The sequence below is a fragment of the Pundamilia nyererei genome, unplaced genomic scaffold (genome assembly GCF_000239375.1).
Source record: "Pundamilia nyererei isolate P.nyererei 1_Seehausen unplaced genomic scaffold, PunNye1.0 scaffold00081, whole genome shotgun sequence".
Taxonomy (NCBI): domain Eukaryota; kingdom Metazoa; phylum Chordata; class Actinopteri; order Cichliformes; family Cichlidae; genus Pundamilia; species Pundamilia nyererei.
In genome coordinates, this window is record NW_005187482.1 from 44095 (window position 1) to 64805 (window position 20711).

Here is a 20711-nt window from a genome sequence, read left to right on the forward strand (position 1 = left end):
TGTGTGTGTGTGTGTGTGTGTGTGTGTGTGTGTGTGTGTGTGTGTGTGTTTTTTTTAACCTGTATGTCACTTTAGGTCAAGCTGTATGTATGGGACATGCTGTCTGTGGGGCAGGACCTACTCCATTGGCTTCCTCAGGTTTTGCAAACAGGTATGAGTGTTTTAGTTTGGGTGGAGGTTTAGGTTGTACTGACTCTGTTTGAGTGTTGTGGTGTCCACTGTGACAGACAAGTATTACTACATGTTTTCTCCATTTACTAAAAGTGTAACGTGTTCGTAAGCATACCTAAAATATCTACTTGCAAATATTTTAAGCTTGAATGACTGTAGGTATCACACATCACCAACTGTTATGTATTTCACTTCTGTGCAGGCAACTCTCCAGTTCTGCGTGGTAAAACCACTGATGGCAGTGATCACTGTCATCCTTCAGGCCTTTGGGAAATACAGAGATGGAGACTTCAAGTATGTTTCCACAGCACTGTCAACCAGAGCATCAGCATCTTAGTGTTTAGCTTTAGTTGAAATGACTGTTTGATTTTGCATTTATATAATCTTTTTTTTTTCTGTCTCCTCCAGTGTGGCTAGTGGCTACTTGTATATCACAATTATCTACAACATCTCTGTGAGTCTGTCCCTCTACGCTCTCTTCCTCTTCTACTTTGCCACACGTGAGCTGCTCGTCCCGTATAACCCAGTGCTCAAGTTCTTCATGGTTAAGTCAGTCATCTTTCTCTCCTTCTGGCAGGGTAAGTGTGTGTGTATTAACTTTATACATCCTCTCTTAATTCACCTTGGAAGTAGGTGAATTACCTACTTCCAAGGTGGTAATTCCCAGTGAGAGGTGATCTCTTCAGTCCCCGGCTCCCTAGCCTAGGCTGTATATAATAGATGGATATAGCCACTGGTTCTCTTACATTTTGAAGCCTTGATTCTTGCATCATTGCTGTTGCCGCTGTGCTTTTGCCAGAATGGACAATTTTGGATGATGTGGTGGAGTGCAAATTTTTCATCTAACCCTACCAAGCTTGGTTAGACTCCATGAAGGGTTCATACCAACACAGATACCTGCTATTTTGTGCTAAAAACAACCCACCAAAACTGGAGCACAGAATTCTTTGATGGGTTGTTTGAAGAATTAATCACAGAGGAAACTACAATATATGTCATATAAGGAACTGCAACCTCAAACATAGTGACTTTAATTAATGGAAAAGAACCCCAGTAGACAGCTGCTCATTTTGTGTCTCAGTATTCACTAATCGGTGTGGCTCTGGCGCTAACATTGAAAGAGTTTTTACTGTTTAAAGCAACCTGTCTGTTAGCTTTACAGACCAAAAAGGTTTTTTGTGCCAGGTCCAAATATGTTTATTTTAGTGCCAGTTTTGGGCATTTCCATGCACAGATTCAAATGTTGCTGAACTCTCATGGAGTAATACATCAGTGTTTTGATTTATGTTTTCATATCTTATCTTTGTATATTTCAGGGATGTTGCTGGCCATCCTGGAGAAGTGTGGCGCTATCCCCCAGATCAACTCTGCTGATTTCTCTGTGGGGGAAGGAACAGTTGCTGCTGGCTACCAAAACTTCATCATCTGCATTGAGATGTTCTTTGCTGCTATTGCTTTGCGCCATGCTTTTACTTACAAGGTCTACATGGACAAAAGGCTGGATTCATATGGTAAGCGGCATGTTTATGTGTGTGCGTTGATGTCTGGTTGTGGTAGAGAGTGAAATGTTCAAAGACCAACTAACAGTATTATAGTATTGTTATTATGTGATTAACAGAGGGTTCTTGATGAAGTCTTTCAAAGCTAATCTGACCTCACTCTTTGTGTCCCTTCCTCTTTACTTTGATTCCTATCTTCAACAATCTGTTTATTTTTGAGTTGTTCTCTTTTCATCTGCCCTCTTTTCTATTCTTTTATTTTCATCTTGACCTTCTTGTGTTTCTTATCTCTTTCTCTCCTTTTCCTCCTCCTTCACTCTGCGGCACTCAAGGCTCATTTCCTATCTATGGACAGTACGGTACGTCTGATGTTAGCTATGTTTTGTCTGTATGTGACTCAGTTGTTTATGTTAAAATGGAATTTGATGTCTTTTTTTTCTCCTTGATTGTGGTTTAAAAAAATATTGCATTTCCATCGCTTGTGTTATGTGTTTCAGTTCAGTGTTTCATTTTCAGCATTGTATAGAAAATACAGATATTTATGTTTCCATTAGATTTTGAAATGATGGATATTTCGCTGTGTTGTTTTGTGTTCTCTCATTTATTTTGCAGTCAGCTAATTCCACCTTCCCACTTTGTTCAGTCTGTGGTCCTACCCTTGTCGTAAACCCTTGCCTTGATAATAAATATGCCAGATGGAGGGATAATATTTATCTTAATATATTTTATATTCTTTGCAACAATGCTTAGGTTTATTTGGACAATCCAGCTGGCAGTTGGGATGGAAACTTAGTTTCTTTCCTTTTTCGCTCATGTATTGCTTCCATTCAGTGTCTCTTTTTAATATTTACCACCTTCCCATCACACCTCCAGGTCGCTGTGCCCCAATGAAGAGCATTTCCAGCAGCCTGAAGGAGACGATGAATCCAGGAGACATGGTCCAGGACGCCATCCACAACTTCTCCCCAGCTTATCAGCAGTACACCCAGCAGTCTACGTTAGAGCGAAGTGGAGGGCCACCGCTCTCCCGCAGCCACAGTAACATCAGCACCCGCGGGGACAATGAAAAGACCCTTCTACTCAGCTCTGATGATGAGTTCTGAGACTCAAACACACACTCAGAGGCTAACCCTTACTCCTGTAGCCCTTCTCAAGTTTTTAGCAGCCACGGAAGAATCTGATCTTTTTTCCCCGACCTCAACATGGAAGTTCAGGCTGTGGTTCTGGTTATTTCGCATTTAGATAACAGTGAAAGATCAGATTTATGTCACATGGTTGCCAGATTGCTGAAACCGAGGCAGGGCAGAGTTCTTTCTAAGGAAAAAGGAAATGTTTGCTACAGCACGGAAATGAGGAGCGTGAAAAGAATGTAGATGTTACAAATAAAGTGAGGGAGGAGTGAGGTTGATTCTTTAACTGTCCAAGCTATTATTTGTGTTGTTTTAGTTGTGATTTTAGGCCATCGCTGAAAGAAATGCAATTTTTGTATTCACCCGTGGAAAATGGATTCGTACAGATAACCGTGCCTGCATTATACCATCTTAATCCTGCACTAATGACACTATGGCATTAAAAGTTAGATATGAGCTGGAGAAAATAAGTGCCATTTTCTTCTGAGACACGTGGCCTCTTTATTCTTTACTCTTTACACTGATTCATAATCAATATCAATATTTCTCCTCACCTCTCTGCTAGCGCTCTCGCTCTTTGTAATTATATATTGCCAAATAGCACCCTTTGCTCCAAATAACAAGACACTGTCTTAAAGTTTAGGTTTGTTGTTTTTTTCAAGTGACCTTTGAATTGCAGGGGTTATTTTTAATATATGACTTCAATGACAAATAAATATTTTATCTAAATGTTGTTTGAGCTCGAAGGTGTATGTTATTGTTATCCTAGAAATTTTATGAGTTTACTGTGGATGTCATCATTATGTAATGTAATGGCATTCCAGCTGTTGGCCAGACTCTATATTGTTTGCGGAGAAGCACGGTAACAGCTGTAGGAGAGATTTTTAGCGTAGGCAGGAGGACTGAAGGAAGGACAACGCCCACACAGATTACAGATTACTGATGGAGCAGCACTTTCCTGCATAGTCGGCCCAGCTGTGATGCGCCCTGGATTGTGATCTCATAATTAATGGCATTACGTGCTGCACAGATCGGCCCTGCCTCTGCTGGTGTCATTTGTAATGGCATCACTACGACAGCAAATAAGTCACGTTGTTAGCCGCTACAGATAGAGAATGCGAAAACAAGGCTTTAAATCAGATTGAAATCACATTTGTACTTGAATATATTGAGCATTTTAAAATTGGTTGTCAGTACATTTACAGGGACACGAAAAGTGACTAAACTCCTTCGGGCTGGCCAGAAATCCTCTGGTTGGCATTATGTTTTCTTTTTCCAAAAGATGGCTGGAACTGTTTAAGTTATGCATTCATATTTTATCCAATTATGTTTAATATGCGTTTACACAGTGGCTGGTATGAAACTTGCATGTGGTTTGTGGCTCTAAATGTTTGAATGGCAGAGCACAGCTGTATAAAAGCTGAGATTCTGTTTACGTTGAGTGTATATTGATTTAACAGACTGGAGTTAGTGACTGCGGGTCGACACATAGTACATCACAGCCCAACCTTTTGTGAGAAAAGGAGTCAAACCAGCCAAAGTGATGTGTGCGTTTTCAGTTTGTCCTAATGAGAAAATCATATTCGGTCAATAGAAGGTGGGTGAAAGTGTTTGGATTCCATCTGTGACCCACATCCCATCCAGCCGCCTCCTGCCCCAGTGACCGCATCACTTGTGTATCTTTCTACTAAACCTGCATTGCTTCAGTTAAAATCAAGGTCGAGTGTGTTTGTTCTGAGCGTTTCATACTTGAGCATTTTCTTCAAAACACTGTCAGATCATTGTTTTGCAAAGCTTATTGTATTTTAATCCAGAAAATATTATATCCAAATGGAAGGAACGCTGTAAATAAAGTCAAACTTAGTGCTGCAAAACCTTTATGACGACGACTGGGACGCCATTGCTTGGTATAGTGCTCTGTTTGAATATATTTGTGTTTTAATGGTTTCATTTCATATATACTCCTGTTTTATTTTTAATTTTTTGTTGTATGATATTTTTTTTGTTTGTATATTGGTAATATGACATGTTTTGATGCTATATCGATTTGTGTTGATGTTTCAAAAAGAAATAAAAGATGAATAGTAAAATAAAAAGACATTTCTGGCAGTTTTTGCAGGCTTGTAGACTCCATCATTGTCATTAGCAGAATATTAGAACCCCTGCAAACACCATTGACAGAAAGACGATTGTTCAAGTAATGTTTTGGACAGTTTTTGTTTTTTACTCAACTTTTGGTATTTAGTAGTTATGCCCCCCTCCCTCTCTTTCTCAGACCATTCTCTGTAAACCCTAGAGACGGTGATGCGGGAAAAACTTAATATTTCACTATTTTCTGATGTACTCAGATTAGCCCGACTGGAAGCAACAACCATGTCATCTTCCAAGTCACTTAAATTGCCTTCAATTCTAAAGCTCGGTTTGTAGTTCAGCGGCTCATCTTGATGGCCTGTTTGTTTTAAGGAGCAGCTGACCACGTGAACTGGCCAGTGAGTGTATTGCATTAAGTTTCCAAAGCTGTTTAATAAATGGCCAAGTAAGTAAACAGACGTACGCGTGCCATGAATGTCACTCACAGTATGGGGGCGGGGCTTATCCAGCCGCCAGCCAGTCACAGCAGCTTCCGGTTCTGTGTTAAGCTAACAACAACACAACCATCTCCTGCGTCTTATTACTATTGCAACCCTAACGACGCTTGTCACAACGGAAATATGGCGGGTTGTGCTACTTAACTTTTCAGCAGGCATTTACGAAGACGACATTTTAATTTATTTTTGATTTAGTCAGTTTTCCAAGCTAATTCACGGTCTCGCCGAGTGAAGCTTCTGGAGTTTTCAAGCAAGGCCACAAAAAGTATCTGTAAGCAAAAGCCGTACAACCTGTAGAAGATAAAGGTCCATTAGCAAAACTTAATAAGAGCCCTCAAAATGAGAGGTTCTTACGGAGACAGAGACCGAGACCGTGGTCGTGACAGAGGGTAAGAGGACTGCTAAGTTAGCTTGTCAGCTAATGCTAGTTAGTTATCATAAAACCCTATTATATGTTTTTATTGTGACTAGCAGCGGTTGCATTGACCTTACAGTTCGTTGTCATATTCCAGCAATCCCCGATTCGGATCAAGCAGAGGAGGACCACCCCCGGGTAAGAAGTTTCGGAATCCTGGGGAACGCTTACGAAAGAAGAGATGGGACCTGAATGAGCTTCCTAAATTTGAGAAAAACTTCTATAATGAAAATTCCGAAGTGCAGCGAATGAGCCAGGTATTATGTCCGTCATGTCACAGTCTGACCTTCAGCTGCACCTGTTGTGTTGTTTTGTCTGTCTTCACTTGTTGTGGCTCAAGAGTTGGGAGTTCGCCTTGTAATCGGAAGGTTGCCGGTTCGAGCCCCGGCTTGGACAGTCTCGGTCGTTGTGTCCTTGGGCAAGACTCTTCACCCGTTGCCTACTGGTGGTGGTCAGAGGGCCCGGTGGCGCCAGTGTCCGGCAGCCTCGCCTCTGTCAGTGCGCCCCAGGGTGGCTGTGGCTACAATGTAGCTTGCCATCACCAGTGTGTGAATGTGTGTGTGGATGGGTGGATGACAGGTTGTGTAAAGCGCTTTGGGGTCCTTAGGGACTAGAAAAGCGCTATACAGGCCATTTACCATTTTCTTCTCTTTGCTCTCAGTATGATGTTGAGGAGTATCGCAGAAAGAAAGAAATCACAGTCCGAGGCTCAGGCTGCCCAAAACCTGTCACCAGCTTCCATCACGCACAGTTTCCTCGTAAGCACATGCACTCATGGATACACTTGCAGCACTGTGGACAGTTTGCAGACATACATAACCAGATACTTTATCGTCCCTTATTTTTGCTTCTTCCAACTAGAATATGTAATGGATGTACTGATGCAGCAAAACTTCAAGGAACCAACAGCCATTCAGGCTCAAGGTTTCCCTCTGGCACTCAGTGGGAGAGACATGGTGGGCATTGCTCAGACGGGTTCTGGGAAGACTTTATCGGTGAGATGTGTCTTCCTCTTCACCTGTACGCACCACACAGATGAATTTCACAGGTGAAAGATGTGAAAGAAGACTGAACCAGTCTTCCATATTTTTCTTCTTTCAGTATCTCCTGCCTGCAATCGTGCACATCAATCATCAGCCCTACTTGGAGCGTGGAGATGGACCCATTGTACGTGAAGAGAAAAGGAGAGCACTAATCACTGAGTAGTCTGCCTTGGAATAACCTAATTATATTAAAGACCTCAAAGCACAACATAAAACTAAAACACTAAAGAGAGGATTGATGTGGCTTTATATATGTGCTGTGCAGTGCTTGGTGTTGGCCCCCACGAGAGAACTAGCTCAGCAGGTCCAGCAGGTGGCATATGACTATGGAAAGTCATCACGCATCAAAAGCACTTGTGTGTACGGCGGTGCTCCCAAGGGACCTCAAATACGAGACTTGGAGAGAGGTGAAGACTACTAAGACTACTAGAGCATGCAACCATACAGTTGTGTCCTTTTGGGAACCACTTTCGATTAGTCTGTAACTTATTTATTTTCAGTTTAACTGATTATATTACATACTGAAACATGCTAACATTGTCTTGTCCAGGCGTTGAGATCTGCATCGCCACTCCGGGTCGTCTCATTGACTTCCTAGAAGCTGGAAAGACCAACCTGCAGCGCTGCACATACCTAGTTCTGGATGAGGCTGACCGCATGCTGGACATGGGTTTCGAACCACAGATACGCAAAATTGTGGATCAGATCAGGGTAAAAGCTGATACTCAAAGGCTGTATCTCTGTCTTTTTGGGGTTTTTTCTTTGTTTTTCTGTTTTCTGCTGCTTACTCTTATGTTTGAAGTCAAAGCTGTTTTAGTGTATAGTTTTTTATTTGGTGGGTTCTCTTGCCCAGCCGGACAGACAGACTCTGATGTGGAGCGCTACCTGGCCTAAAGAAGTTCGCCAACTGGCAGAGGACTTCTTGAAGGACTATGTCCAGATCAATGTTGGAGCTCTGGAGCTCAGCGCTAACCACAACATCCTTCAAATTGTTGACGTTTGCGTGGAGAGCGAAAAGGACCAAAAGTAAGAGTTTGGTGATCTGGTCACATAGGAATTAATTTCTCACGTTAATAATAACAGCATCTGCTGTGTTTGGTGTGTGCGTTTACATCCCTTTTATAATGCATTTGCTTCTTTTGCTTTTCTCAGGCTTATCCAGCTGATGGAAGAGATTATGGCTGAGAAGGAAAACAAGACCATCATCTTCGTTGAGACCAAGAAACGGTGTGATGACCTGACACGTAGGATGAGACGTGACGGGTGAGTATACCAACTCATCCCAGCATCCGTTTTAACTGCAGACTGTAATAAAGAATGGACACCATGATGTCACCCAGTGGTATGATCTATGCTGAAGTTGGGCAGTTTAACACTGGAGTGTGTATATGGACTGGAGCTTTTTAAGCTATTCCACAGCCTTAGCTAAGCACAGTCATTTAGGAGCAATAATTGAAGACTTGTCAAATTGGTCCACTGTAAATATTGAATTGTACTTTTGCTTGAATTGCCCATCACTGGTTTGTAGTACATCAGATGAGTGGTTGTAGAGAAAATCAAAAGAGCAGAGACACACAGACGCACTGTTAAAGTTGCTGATTTGTCTTCTAGGTGGCCAGCGATGTGTATTCATGGTGACAAGAGTCAGCCAGAGAGAGACTGGGTATTATCAGGTACAATAAACACACTCACTGACATTTCATTGTACGACAGTTCTTTGTACTGTTGTGTTGTGCTGCCCTGAACCATGTGTTGGCTCTGCTTGCATAATTATACAAACTGAACTGAATTAAATTAATTAGCTGATCCTAATCACCTCTTATTCATCTCATGTTGCAGAGTTTCGGAGTGGCAAAGCACCCATCCTCATTGCTACTGACGTCGCCTCACGTGGGCTTGGTATGTCATGTGTGCTCAAGTATAAAGCAAGTAATTTCCTAAGTATAGCCCCACATACATGCAATATATTTCCCTCTTCAGTATTTAGAATGATAATGATCAGTATATATTGATCTGGCTGTTGTCTGCATTTTTATTCACAGTAAATTTATCAAAGGCCAACCACAAACACATGCGCTGCTTCTCAGATAAAGTGTGTATCTAAGAAGTATGTCATTGAAGCAGGCTTTCCTCCAGACACTGAAGTCTCTTTGCTTTATTAAAGAAACACTAAGAAAGCCGAACGAAGGATTGATGTTGAATGAAGTGTGACGATGTAAGGGGAGAGGCTAGCCAAGCAGCCCCTTACAGCACAACAGTCCAACTTTGAACCTAATTCTGTGTTCATTTGTTTTCTTTTCATTTTGTTTATTTGTGTTGTTTTTGTTTCAAGTCTCTCTTCTGGCAACTAGAAGCACACAGGCTCTCGGGAGCCTGCAGCCGGACCTAGGCATGACAAATCGAAAGCTGTCTTGGGGAGAAAGACAGCCTGATTAATCTGATTCCCAGACACGGCCGTCTCTGCTGAAAACTTAACAAAGAGCCCGCTAATGAAGCTCTCCCCCCGCCTTCCAGGACACTGGCAGCCTGGGTGATGACGGGCGGGGAGGGAGTGGCAAGCGCAGGGTGCCGCTGGGCTTCCAAAATTTGATCGTATGCTCGAGGGCAGCTGTCGGGTGAGAGGGCGAAGAAGGGGGCGTGGAGGAGGCTGGACTCTTATTTGGCATGCCATCAACAGAGGGATGAACCCAAAGCACTTGCTGATAACATTCACTCATATTCACAGCCGGTATTCAATCTAACGGCTGTAACGGATTAAGAAAACTTTCCCGTAAAGTCCTCGAGGAGATTCAAGTCCATTCAATAACAAACTCATAAAATTGTGCCTAAATTTGAACTTTCAGCTAATGCACTTAAATAGAAAACAGTTTTGTGAAGATGTGCTGCAGTGGTGTGTCACAAGACGATAAAGACAGAAACACCTGCCAGGAAATGAGGGTGGAAAGCAGCCGAGCCGGGCACGGGCGGCTATTCTGGAGACTTTCCCTCTGAACTGCCCCCTGATGCCAGCCCCCAACACCACCCCCACCACTGGCTGTCCAGGCCAACCTCTCCCTCTGAGGACGTCATGTCTGGTCCTGGCTGGCAGGAGTCCTGGCCTGGAGGAGCCACCTCACTGTGATCAGTCTCCCTCCTTTTCACTTTCCTTCCTTTTTATTCTGTCTTTCTTAATTTGTCTGCCTGTTTCTCTCTCATCCCTCCTTCTCTTCTTCTTTTTTTCACTACCCCCCCCCTCATTTTGGTCTCTTATTTATCTATTTGTTTGCCTTTAAACATTTCTGACTTGTCCGTTTTTGTCCCTTTCACCTCTATCCCTGAACCCACAGCTTTCACTTTCCCCTTTGTCTTGAACTCCTTGGCCTGTTGTCTTTGTATACATCACACCAGATCACCAGGTCAGACTTTCTAAATACCATCATAAGAACTAGAGCACATTCCCTGGCAGAGCCCACTCCCAAATCTCTCTTAAAGAGAACGTCCTCCCTCCTTTAGTGTCTGTTTCTTGTTACGAAAATTGAAAAGCTGGGCTCGGTAATACCACTGCCCTTTGACGTGACCTAGGAGGCATTTGGAGCAAGCAGCACTAGTCAAAGCCCGTTCGAAAAAATCTACTTCTTTCACTAACCAATCTCTTAATTAGAAGTTAGTATCACCACTTCTTTGTAATCTAAAAAATGGCAAGGATACGAGATCCTTGAAGTTGACATAAAAGAATCTAGAAGGCCTCTCCACTGACCTCTTCCTCTAGAAACATACATAAGCCCAGCAGTAATGGTTCCAGGCCGATCACGGCTAGGACACACGAAGAAGCACAGTTAGGAGTAGGGTAAGACCGCAACCCAGCACAGTCCAGCTGGAGCTCTGGCCCAGACAGCTTCCAGCTTTGGGAGGGTTGTGGAGGAGTGGCGAGGTTGGAGAAGGGACTGCATTTGTCCGGTGCGCTCTCCTCCTACCCCTGCAGACCTCCCATGACTGGTGATGGGTGGGGGGACAGAGAGGGAAATCCCTAAATCTCTGATTACAGGGTAAGTACTGTACCTAACCCTTCCCCCTTCCCTATTTTTCCTCCTCCGCCAGTCTTTGTCATTATGCTTCCAAAACAAGACGTTCATTTTCTCTAATCAGCAGTGTTTTCTGAGCCCTTCATCAACTGTAATGAGAAACAGACCTCTTAACTTTGAGTTAATGTTTTCTGTCAGAAATTTCTCTACATTATATATTTAATTTTAGGGTCACAGCCTTTGAAAATTTGTTTCTTTTTTAATGTTTATCCAAATTCTCATACTGCAACTTTTTCCTTATTTTTGCAGCTTATATTTGACTGCATGTAACCTGTTTTCATGTGTGCACATACTTTATTTCTCTGCTACATTATTTGTTTTTCTAATTGGCACGTTAGGTCATTTTCTAAATGAGTACAAATAGCCGATGATTTGACTGGTAAGTGATGCTTTCAGAGGACGATGGGTGTCTTGCAGTTATTGTCTGTGTGACTGTTCCCATTTTAAAAGACAAAATTAATGAACACTCAAAATAATGTAAAAGTCAATTAGCGTTAGTTTTGATCTGACTTCTGTTTGCATCTTTTCCCTCCCTGTTACTGACCTCTTCTCCCCTGCTGCCAAAGATGTGGAGGATGTCAAGTTTGTCATCAACTATGACTACCCTAACTCATCCGAGGATTATATCCACCGCATCGGGCGTACAGCTCGCAGCACTAACAAAGGCACCGCTTACACCTTTTTCACTCCGGGGAACCTCCGGCAGGCCCGAGAGCTGATCCGGGTCCTGGAGGAAGCCCGGCAGGCGATCAATCCCAAACTGCTGCAGCTGGCCGACAGTGGACGCAGCGGAGGAGGTGAGGAACGGTTTAAGCATCATGTGTTGCTTAAACCGTTTAACTGCTGAGCTCTCTGCACCACAGAAGAGTCTTTATTGATTTGCCTAAATGGGGATGAGCTTTGGTAGTATGTGAAGGATAGATTGACTGTATTTAAGGGTGCAAGTGATTGATCACATAAACAAATGCTTGGGTAAATGAATGAGCTAGCAGTTTCATTACAACTCTTAATTCCCAGGTGGTCGTTCCCGTTTCCGCAACTCCAATTCAAACAATCCCAACATGATGTACCAGGATGAGTGTGATCGTCGGATCCGTTCTGCTGGTGGGGGCAGCAGCTCAAAGGATGGCCGTGGCAGCGGCAGCAGCTACAGCCGCGGCGGAAACAACCAGGATGGGGATCAATCTTCTTCTTACAGAGATCGCAGCAGCAGGGATGGAGGACGTAGTTATAGCTCCGGCTCCTATGACCAGTACCAGAATAACAGCAGCTCCAGAGGTGGCTCCAGCTCAGCAGGCAGCGCTGCGGGGAATGCCCCACCGCCTTCATCAGGCCCTCAGCCTCTAATGGCTCAGCAGTTCAACCCTCCGCAGCCTATGATGGGTTTGATGGGGCACTCGCCATTCCAGTTTGCGCCTCCTCCGGCATCTCTGTCTGGGAGGAAATGATGTCGTATGTGCATCAGTGTTACACAGCACAACACAAACTACACCCGGGCAGATTTGTGTTGAATTTTTCATTTTATCGCTCTTCCAACATTCCAGTTAAAAGCATGTTTTAGTTGACAGAGATCTTCATTTCTTCAACATTAGTTTTCGACTGGCTTCAGGTGTTTGCGTGGAAAACTTTTTTTTTCAGCTTAAAGTTGGTTTAAAGCAATTCTGTGTTCGTTTAGCTTAGTTTGTTGCAGCTGTATTGGATGGAAAAAAGCAAAGCTGCTGTTTTGTGTTGTGAATCTTTGTGAGCTACTTCCAAGAGGTTGATAGTGTTATTTTCTGTGTAGGTATGGCAAAGGTAGGTGTTGAAGTTAATTTTGTTTTTTCTGTTTCAGATCATTGTTGGAAGCCAAAAAAATCCTTCTGAAATATTAAAAACAGATCCTGATGTGATTTAAAAAAAAAAAAAAAAAAGTGGGGTAAAAACCTTTACCACATTGGAGTGTTTTTCTTTGAGCTTTACCTCGATCTCGTTATGTAGGTGCAAATTGAGGCCTTACCAACTAGTGATTTCTAAGTTTGTATTTACTAACAAATCTCCTGAGGCTTACCTGTTTAGAGGATCACCAGTGTGGTCTGGTCTTTGCAGCAGTGATGAATGAGATTTCCTAGCAAACAGTAAGTCCCCTTTTTAAATTTGTTTTTCATGTTTAATAAAGTTCTTTGGTGTACAGGACATGTTTGTGTGTTTCTGTAAACACTTGAACACTTCTTTTGATCACCAAGAATAAATTTTATTTCCCCATTTTACCAGTGTTATGCTCTCACACATTTCAAATGTACATAACAGAACTGCTATATCTGGCATTTAACAAAGCAGTCTTACTGGAAATTAGTGCAGTGGAATGTGATCGGGATCCTGTGGGAGGAAGTGTTCAGCATGGCTGTCATGCATCGCAGATTGTAGAAACGATCTGAACACGTCTGAGACGGACACCGCGCTCAGAGCACCGGAGTGCAGCTCAGTTTGCATATGCTCAAGTTTTCCATTTTTCCAAATAAATGCTTACACAACAACTCAAATGTCAAACTAATCTCAAAATTGAACTCATAGCGTATTAAAGATGACTATATTAATACGTATCTGAATCTGCACGCCTCAGATGACAAACATGTAACAGATGAGAAAAAGAAAACTGAACTTTAAATAATATTAGAACTGCAAAATAGGCACATATGGCAGAAAATACACAGCTTTGATGTTAACAGTAAATTTTGTTCATTACACAAGATTCGAGGGGTCAGCTAGAAAAACAAAAGTGTTAAAACAATCATTCTCTGTGATCACAAAGTGCACTCAGTCAATGTGAAAGAAAAGCAATCAACGTAAACAGACACCACAAGTTGATTCAGTTCAGCCTCGTTTTGCAAACTTAAAAGAGTCGCTTTGTGTTGACGTTGGGTTTTGCAAGCACTGTGTCCCATTTTTCACCGACCGTAGCATGCTGATGTGAAGGTAAACAGCTGATAATGGATTTCGACTGCCTGAGGTGAAAAATAAAGTACACCAAATAACCTAATATGCACACAGTTGTTGTAGTTTACTTCCTTTGTAGCACTGTGTTTAAAAAAAACAAAGAAAGAAAAAAAACAAAACAACTGCAACAACTATGAAGCAGCTGTTGCAGGTTTGTTTAAGCAACCACATACAGCAGACTAGACCTAGACACGTGACTTGTTATAGCAAAGCGTACACACATTACACTGACTGCGCATGAGTGTAATCAGAGGAACACAATCAATACCAGTCAAAGAAAGTACAACATGACTGCAAAGGAAAAAGGTTTCAGCAGGCCTCCAGCCCAGGAGTCAGTTTAGGGGGTGGGGGCGAGTCTGAGAGCAGAAAGTCTGTCAGGTTGTGGTTGTGTTTAAATGCTATAGGTTCCCCCATTTCTCCGGAGGCGGAAACTGTTCTAGACTGCCGCTCTCGCTGTGCTCCTGCTCTCCCATGGTGAAGGTTAATCTGTACTGCAGCTTCACTTTCTCCTGAGACACAAACACATGCAGAGAGAGGCTAAGTATGACAGCTTGGATTAATGCTCTGGGACAAGAGGAATGACAGGCTCCTTGACCTTCCCATCAGATGACGGGATTCAAATGGACCCATTATGCTTTTCCTTATTTTCTGTCACATCTGTAGTTTTTGTTAAAATTCATTAATCATGGGCATGAATGTCAAAATAATTTTGGGATAGGGATTTCTTTTAACTTCTTGTTCTTAAAAGGCTAAAAAGTGGAATGCTGTACAAAAAGAACAGTCCAAAGAAATAATTAAATGGGGTACAGCCCAGTGCAGAGTTGCTTTCAAGCTTGTGTTTAATTCTGCTTTCTCATTCAATTAAGTTGGGGCTTCATTTTTCTAGATCTGTTATTCTTTTTTCCAACCTTGGCCAAGATAATCAGCACTGAAAATATGCTGCACTTATCTATTGCTGAACAGTTTAAAGGCTCTTTTTTTCTGGCCTTTGCTCAGCCAGACATCACAAGGACATTTCTATCTATTCTGTGAAATATCCGGACCTACCTTGTTTGGATTTGCTAGCAGCAAGATCTGTGTGACAGCAGCAGGAGGGAGGATGGGGTTAAAAGCGGGGAGCTCCGTCCCTGACGGGGGCTGCAGCTTCACGGCCATCGTCTGCAGTTGATAAATAAAAACAACATTAGGGTTTTGTTTTGTTTCTCTCTCTTTTTTTTTTTTTTTTAACTGAGACACTAAATAAGCAGCTGTGGATCTCATGTACTCCATCTGACAGAGGGGACAAAGGCCTTGGACTATATCAGTGCTGACCTTTGGAGCAGTAGTCTGGAAGTTTATGTTGGTGACAGGCACAGGGGCTGACGAAAGCATGGAGATAATCACCACCAGAACATCGGGTCGAGACGGAGGAGAGTCGCGAGCGAAGTGAAAGAGAACCCGCAGACTGTGGCTGTCAAACACAGTTACAGGTAACAGACTACCTGCAGAAAGACAGGACAGAAAGGAAATTAGTTCATCATATACCCAAAACACTCAAAACCAAACAAGCTTCCTTGGTATAAAACCAATAAGTGATCTCGTTTACTTACTGGGCTTAATGGATTCTAAGGGTACAAAAACGTCAGTCAGAGAAACGTCTGCAGAAGAAGCCTCAGTGTGAGAGGGAGACACATCCAGCAGTGTGGCTTTAAGGCTGGGCTGGGAGTTGGGAACAGGTGCAGGAGGTTCAGCGGTAAAAGCTGGAATTGGATTTGGAGCGATGTTTGTCCCGGTCTTGTTCTGGAGGTCTCTCAGAGTCGGTTTAGACTGCTGCTTGTCCCTTAGAGAAGAAGAATGAGCAACTCTGCATCAACTTTTGCTCTGAGCTCTTAAATGATTTTGATCTGCTTTTTCCAGAAACGGTAGTTTAACCAACTCCTGACTCAATGTTGATGCTGTCCAAACTACAAAACTACAAAAGTATTATGGCCATCTAGAAGCCTTTTCCTATGAATTCAGCAAAAATGTGATCGTGCTCAAATCCTGTTAGGTACCATTTGACCTGCAGGCCCTCTGGAGGTAGAGACTGCTGCAGCAGGGTTTTTCCCAGCAGGTCCAGTTCATCCAAGGCAGAGTTCCCAGGAGTGGAGCCAGATGAAAGAGGCTGAGAGTGGGGAGGCGGATCTGGACTCAAAAGGAGACTGGGCGCTGTTGCGATATCTGTATCAATGCTGTCAGAGGACTGAAAGTTTAAAAAAATAAATAAATAGAAAAAATGAGTACAGGAAAAAAATATGAGAGCTTCACAGATGCAATAATAGATTTTCTCCACCGCTCACCTGGAACGAGTCCCATGCGGTGGAGTCCTCAGGCTGTGAGGCGGGGTTAGAGGTGTGTGTTCCTTCACTTAAACCTGTGTGAGGTGCAAAGTGTTGTAGTATTTAGGAACAAAAGTTTTCTTTCCCTCAGTTTCCATTCAGGACTCTGAGATTTAAGTTGTATGCTACATACGCCTGTCTGACGTGTTTTATTACCAAGCGACATGAGTTCGTCATCAAGGAGACTAATCCCCATGTCCCCATGTGAGGGAGGGTTTAGGCTGTCTGTGGGAGTGGGAAACTCTGGGAAGGAAGGCGGCGACTGTGGTGACGTGTCCAATCCTGACAGATCTAGCAGCGCTGTGCCTCCTCCTGTGAGAAATCCATCAGTACTGTTGAGCCTTCACTAAAAGATTCTTTTAGACAGCTCATTGTAACACAGTAAAATCATTTTGGCTTCTTTAGTGTTCAAAGCTTCACCCACCGGTTTGTTTCTGTGTGTTTAATGTGTTGTTTCCATTTACAATCTCCCCTTTCACCTGCTGCTTGTACAGGTTGATGACTTGAGTCAGGCTGTCGTTGGCCTGCAGGATCTCCGCTGAGGAAAGATGACAAAGTGCTCATCCTTATCACTGGATTTAATCAGAATCGCCTGGCTCTGTTAGAAAGACTGCTCATAAACTGTTGAACCAAAAAAGAAAAATAAATTCATGCGCTAATAGAAACCATCACTTTATTTCTTTAAAAAAAGAAAAAGAAATACTATGAGAGAGATTTTTTTAGACCATCTATATGTCACCCTTGTTCTTGAAAAAGCAAGAACACTTCTCCATTCCTCTGAGATCCGACCTCACTGTCCAGGGTTGTGTGGTCAAAAAGTCCACTTCTCTCTTTCCTAGACATCTCTACACCTCCACAATTATGTCATCTGGACCAACTCTTCATAGTTGCCCTCACTTCCTCCTCTCTGTCTCCCATTTTCTACATTCATCAGCTCCTCAAAGTACTCCTTCCATCTTCTCAACACACTCTTCACTTGTTAGGACATTTCCCCTAACCTGACTCACACCCTTTCCAGGTCGAGTCAGTCGGTACAAACCTTTTTTCTCATTCCACAGTGTCCAGCCTCTTATACAACTCACTACAAACATTTGTCCCTGTGTCTACTTTCCTCACTTTTTCTTTGGTAGCTTCCTTTGAAAAATTTCCCTTACTTCCTCATTCCATCACCATTCCCTCACTTTTCATTCCATCCATCACTTGAGTGATATGATAGTGGAAAAAAAGGAGAGAGCTCCTATTCAGTGGCAGATGAATAATAACTAAGCTCACCCAGAGCCTCGTCGTTGTCCTCCGTGTCACTTGCCAGTCTGAACAGTGTTGGCCTCATTTTCTCACAGCGCTGATACAGGTCCTGACCACACAGCACACACGCCACGTTAAAAAATACTTTAAATGGAGATGGCTTCAGGTTGATTTACAGTGTGATCTTTTGATTTAAAGCATCTGTCTTTTTCTCACCTGAATGAGTTCAGCATTGCTCTGATCCGTAGCCGTGCTGTCGTAGTCCTGCAGAAGCTGAGTCAGTAAAGTGACGCTCTCCTTTACCTCCTGAATGGCATTCACCCGCTTTGACACCTTCTCTGCACGCCTCTGATCCTAAAACCAACGAGACACAAACTCACAAACTGCACACATACCGGGTTTTGGCCAAAAGCAAGTGCACATGTAGGAAACAGTCATGAACAGACCAAACTGTGGTGACCTGTAACACAACAAACACAGCCAGAGGCAGTAAAGCAAGAGCGCAGCAAGGTCAGGGAGAAATCAGTTCAGGTTCATGGATGAGAGCAAAGACTAATTCCTGTTAGACATGAAATGAGTACAAAAGACGGAAACACCCACAGGGCAATTTCCCAATTTCCTCTTTCAGTTATTGCTCCGCTCTGAGTGCACCATTTTACTCCTGTTCCTAAAAATCACACATCGCTGCACCGAATGAATGTGGTGAAGAAAATAGGAAGGAAAAGGAAAGAGTGTTTACCTCTTGGACCATTTCCTTAATGAGTTTGTTGGCGGCTTTGAGGTCTTCGGGGTGCGAGCTGTTCAATAGGCGAGACAACATCTGACAAAGTAGAAAGTCAGAGTTCACATGAGGAAGAACATCAGATGCTAGTTCATCACATCTACATAACTCGTTCATATATTTTAGTACGAAAGTCCTTACTTTGGATTTCTCTTCATCTTCAAAAATAGCATTCTTGGGTCTGGGTGGAGGAAGGTTGAGTAGCTTGTCAGGTGGCAGCTCAGGATCTTGTTTAACAATACCTGATTAACAAGCAGAGAACATGAAGGTGTTGAGTTATTTAAATGTGTCTAATCATTTTCATTAGTTGATTTACCTCATCTGTTACAACGTAAGGCATTTTATCCACGTGGGCCTATTACTTTAATTTTCAGCTCCAAATGTTCAACTCTATTACAGCATCTTCATCTTCAAGTTCAGCATAATTACGCTTTAAAAATGGGTTTTGACAGGATTCATCAAATGACAGATCGACTCTTACCTTGTTTTTTCAGCATTTGATAAGCGTCTGAAATCTTGGCTTCATCTGGTAACGCCAAAGTCCAGCTATAGATCAACTCCAAAACTTTTATCTTAACTGGCTCAGGGGACCGTGTTCCAAGGTACTAAATTGGAGATGAAACCCAGGTCATTTGCACAAAAAGCTCAACAACAAGAGAGAAGGGAAAAAAGACATGTATCAAAGAGGCACAGACACAAAGAGACCTAAAGTCCTACCTTGGGAGAAACAACTTTGATGAGTTCATTGAGAAAACGGAATTTGCCCACTTCACTGTGAAACCTTTTCCCGCAGTTTTTCATACAAGTCTCCAGAACCTTGAAATTGAAGGGTAGGGAAAAAAAAAATCTAAAAATGGCAAAAGCTGAAACTAAAGCATCTGAAAATAACTGAACAGATCCTGATTCTGATCTGAACTTACAAGTAATGCCTGCATGGCCTCCCACTCTTGTGGAGACTGGATCTTGTGGGCCAGGAGCCTGGTGGCCAGCTGCGGTCTATGAACATGTCACATTTTTGGGGGTGGTTTATTTAAAATAAATGATGCATAAAATTATTCAAAATTCTAAAATGACTGCTGACAAAAGCTCTTTCCTAAACAAACAAAAACAACAACAACAAAAAAATCTGTGCTCAATTTCTATTACCCTTGCCATTTTCAAAAACAACTAGAAATTGTCATAATATATGTGTTGATATAGCTACAGTTACCAGTGTTGTAGAAGAAAAACTGTCCCTTTGTAGAAAAGATGAATATATCTCTGAAGACATGATCACAAGGCTCAGTAAGACTATAATTATGTAATGATGTGTAAATAATGTCTTGACCCTTACCCCTCCAACTCATTGTTGAGCTGGTCACAGAAGGCATGGATGCTACTCCAGTCTGTGTCTCTGTTTAGTGGATTTGTGGCTCTGTCTGAAATGGGATATCACATAAAAATGTATAAATGTTACCAACCTTTCCGAATCTTATTATTTTTTATGCTTAAATGCTTATGTTTTCGGATTTGGTTACTGCGAGTTGTTATAATGTCCTAGTATCTTCCTTCAGTTAATTACACCCATATAAAACTAATGAAATATAAGCACAGCGATACAGCCTAAATATAGCCGCCAAAATGCCTCTAAAACGCTTCTCTGTGGCAGTTTAAGTAAACATTACAACCTTTATTAATCATTTTTGGACGTTTATGCTATGTTCATAAAAAAACTACAAATATTTAACATACTGGCCACGGAGTGCATGAGGTCTTTCACTAAACATAAGGTTGTCTTGTCGAAATATAATTTACAAAACTTGGACTAAGCAGGCTAGAAGTGTATCCCAGCATGTCATCAAGCAGACTACATGGGACAGGTGCTAACTGAGTGTAAGGTTAGCTAGCTTGCTGTCGACAGTCACAGTCGTGTCACAGTGTCTTCTCGAGCTTTTCCACGAAGTCACAGGTTTGCTTTAATCACAGTCTATCCTATGTGAATGCAAATTCTGGGTCCCACGATCTTGCCCCCAGCATCCCGGTTTAGCTATAGAGCCGTAAAACCAAAGCCAGCATGTCTGTGCTGTGTTGACAGCTGGAAGGTAGAGCTCCGCGGCTAGGTTAGCATCCTGGGTGTTACGGCGGGGTCCGAGTCCCCTCTAACGGGACAAACGCAGCTACGGTGAGCTTTCATCTCATCTACAACAACTCACGGATAGTAACTTGTCAGTGTCGGGGTCGGGGTCCCCGGACAACACGGGCGCAGGAGAATAAGTTTAAAACACTCACTGATACGTGACTCCAAACTCTCTGCATCGGGAGGCGCAGCCATAACTGCGAGATTTATATGGTGCCTCGATCTCGCGAGAAGTGGATGGACACGTAGAAAACAGAGTTGAATGACATAAAAAGCACTACGATATTTGTAATACATCAAGTAAAGGATCTATCTCATCTGTATTACATTAT

At 42.6% G+C, this 20711-nt stretch overlaps 3 protein-coding genes across 4 annotated transcripts in view; 2 read left to right on the forward strand and 1 right to left on the reverse strand.

The window, feature by feature from the left end:
• LOC102198905 (transmembrane protein 184B) overlaps positions 1-4124 on the forward strand; it is a 14190-nt gene extending 10066 nt beyond the window's left edge. Inside the window, exons 5-10 of one of the 2 annotated variants that reach the window (XM_005737935.1) lie at positions 76-151; positions 374-465; positions 580-749; positions 1488-1682; positions 2003-2029; positions 2544-4124. In XM_005737935.1, the coding sequence (XP_005737992.1) occupies positions 76-151; positions 374-465; positions 580-749; positions 1488-1682; positions 2003-2029; positions 2544-2773 (790 nt within the window). In that variant the 3' untranslated portion in view covers positions 2774-4124. The remainder of the gene's footprint in view (positions 1-75; positions 152-373; positions 466-579; positions 750-1487; positions 1683-2002; positions 2030-2543) is intronic. The other variant, XM_005737936.1, reaches the window with a different exon arrangement.
• Positions 4125-5420: 1296 nt separating this feature from the next.
• Positions 5421-12763, forward strand: LOC102199388 (probable ATP-dependent RNA helicase DDX17). Its single transcript, XM_005737937.1, has 13 exons — positions 5421-5777; positions 5901-6060; positions 6465-6561; positions 6665-6798; positions 6905-6970; positions 7112-7253; positions 7397-7557; positions 7700-7872; positions 7999-8109; positions 8458-8519; positions 8686-8745; positions 11474-11704; positions 11925-12763. The coding sequence occupies exons 1-13, from the start codon at positions 5728-5730 to the stop codon at positions 12353-12355; spliced, it is 1878 nt and encodes a 625-aa protein (XP_005737994.1). The 5' UTR covers positions 5421-5727; the 3' UTR covers positions 12356-12763.
• A 358-nt stretch (positions 12764-13121) lies between these two features.
• Positions 13122-20601, reverse strand: LOC102199849 (ADP-ribosylation factor-binding protein GGA1-like). Its single transcript, XM_005737939.2, has 17 exons — positions 20532-20601; positions 19597-19681; positions 19184-19259; positions 18981-19079; positions 18745-18868; positions 18405-18505; positions 18222-18302; positions 17699-17836; positions 17510-17591; positions 16662-16775; positions 16394-16549; positions 16199-16272; positions 15914-16101; positions 15470-15699; positions 15192-15361; positions 14928-15038; positions 13122-14389 (listed from the first exon to the last, which is right to left on the reverse strand). The coding sequence occupies exons 1-17, from the start codon at positions 20572-20574 to the stop codon at positions 14279-14281; spliced, it is 1983 nt and encodes a 660-aa protein (XP_005737996.1). The 5' UTR covers positions 20575-20601; the 3' UTR covers positions 13122-14278.
• Between the last annotated feature and the right edge of the window lie 110 nt (positions 20602-20711).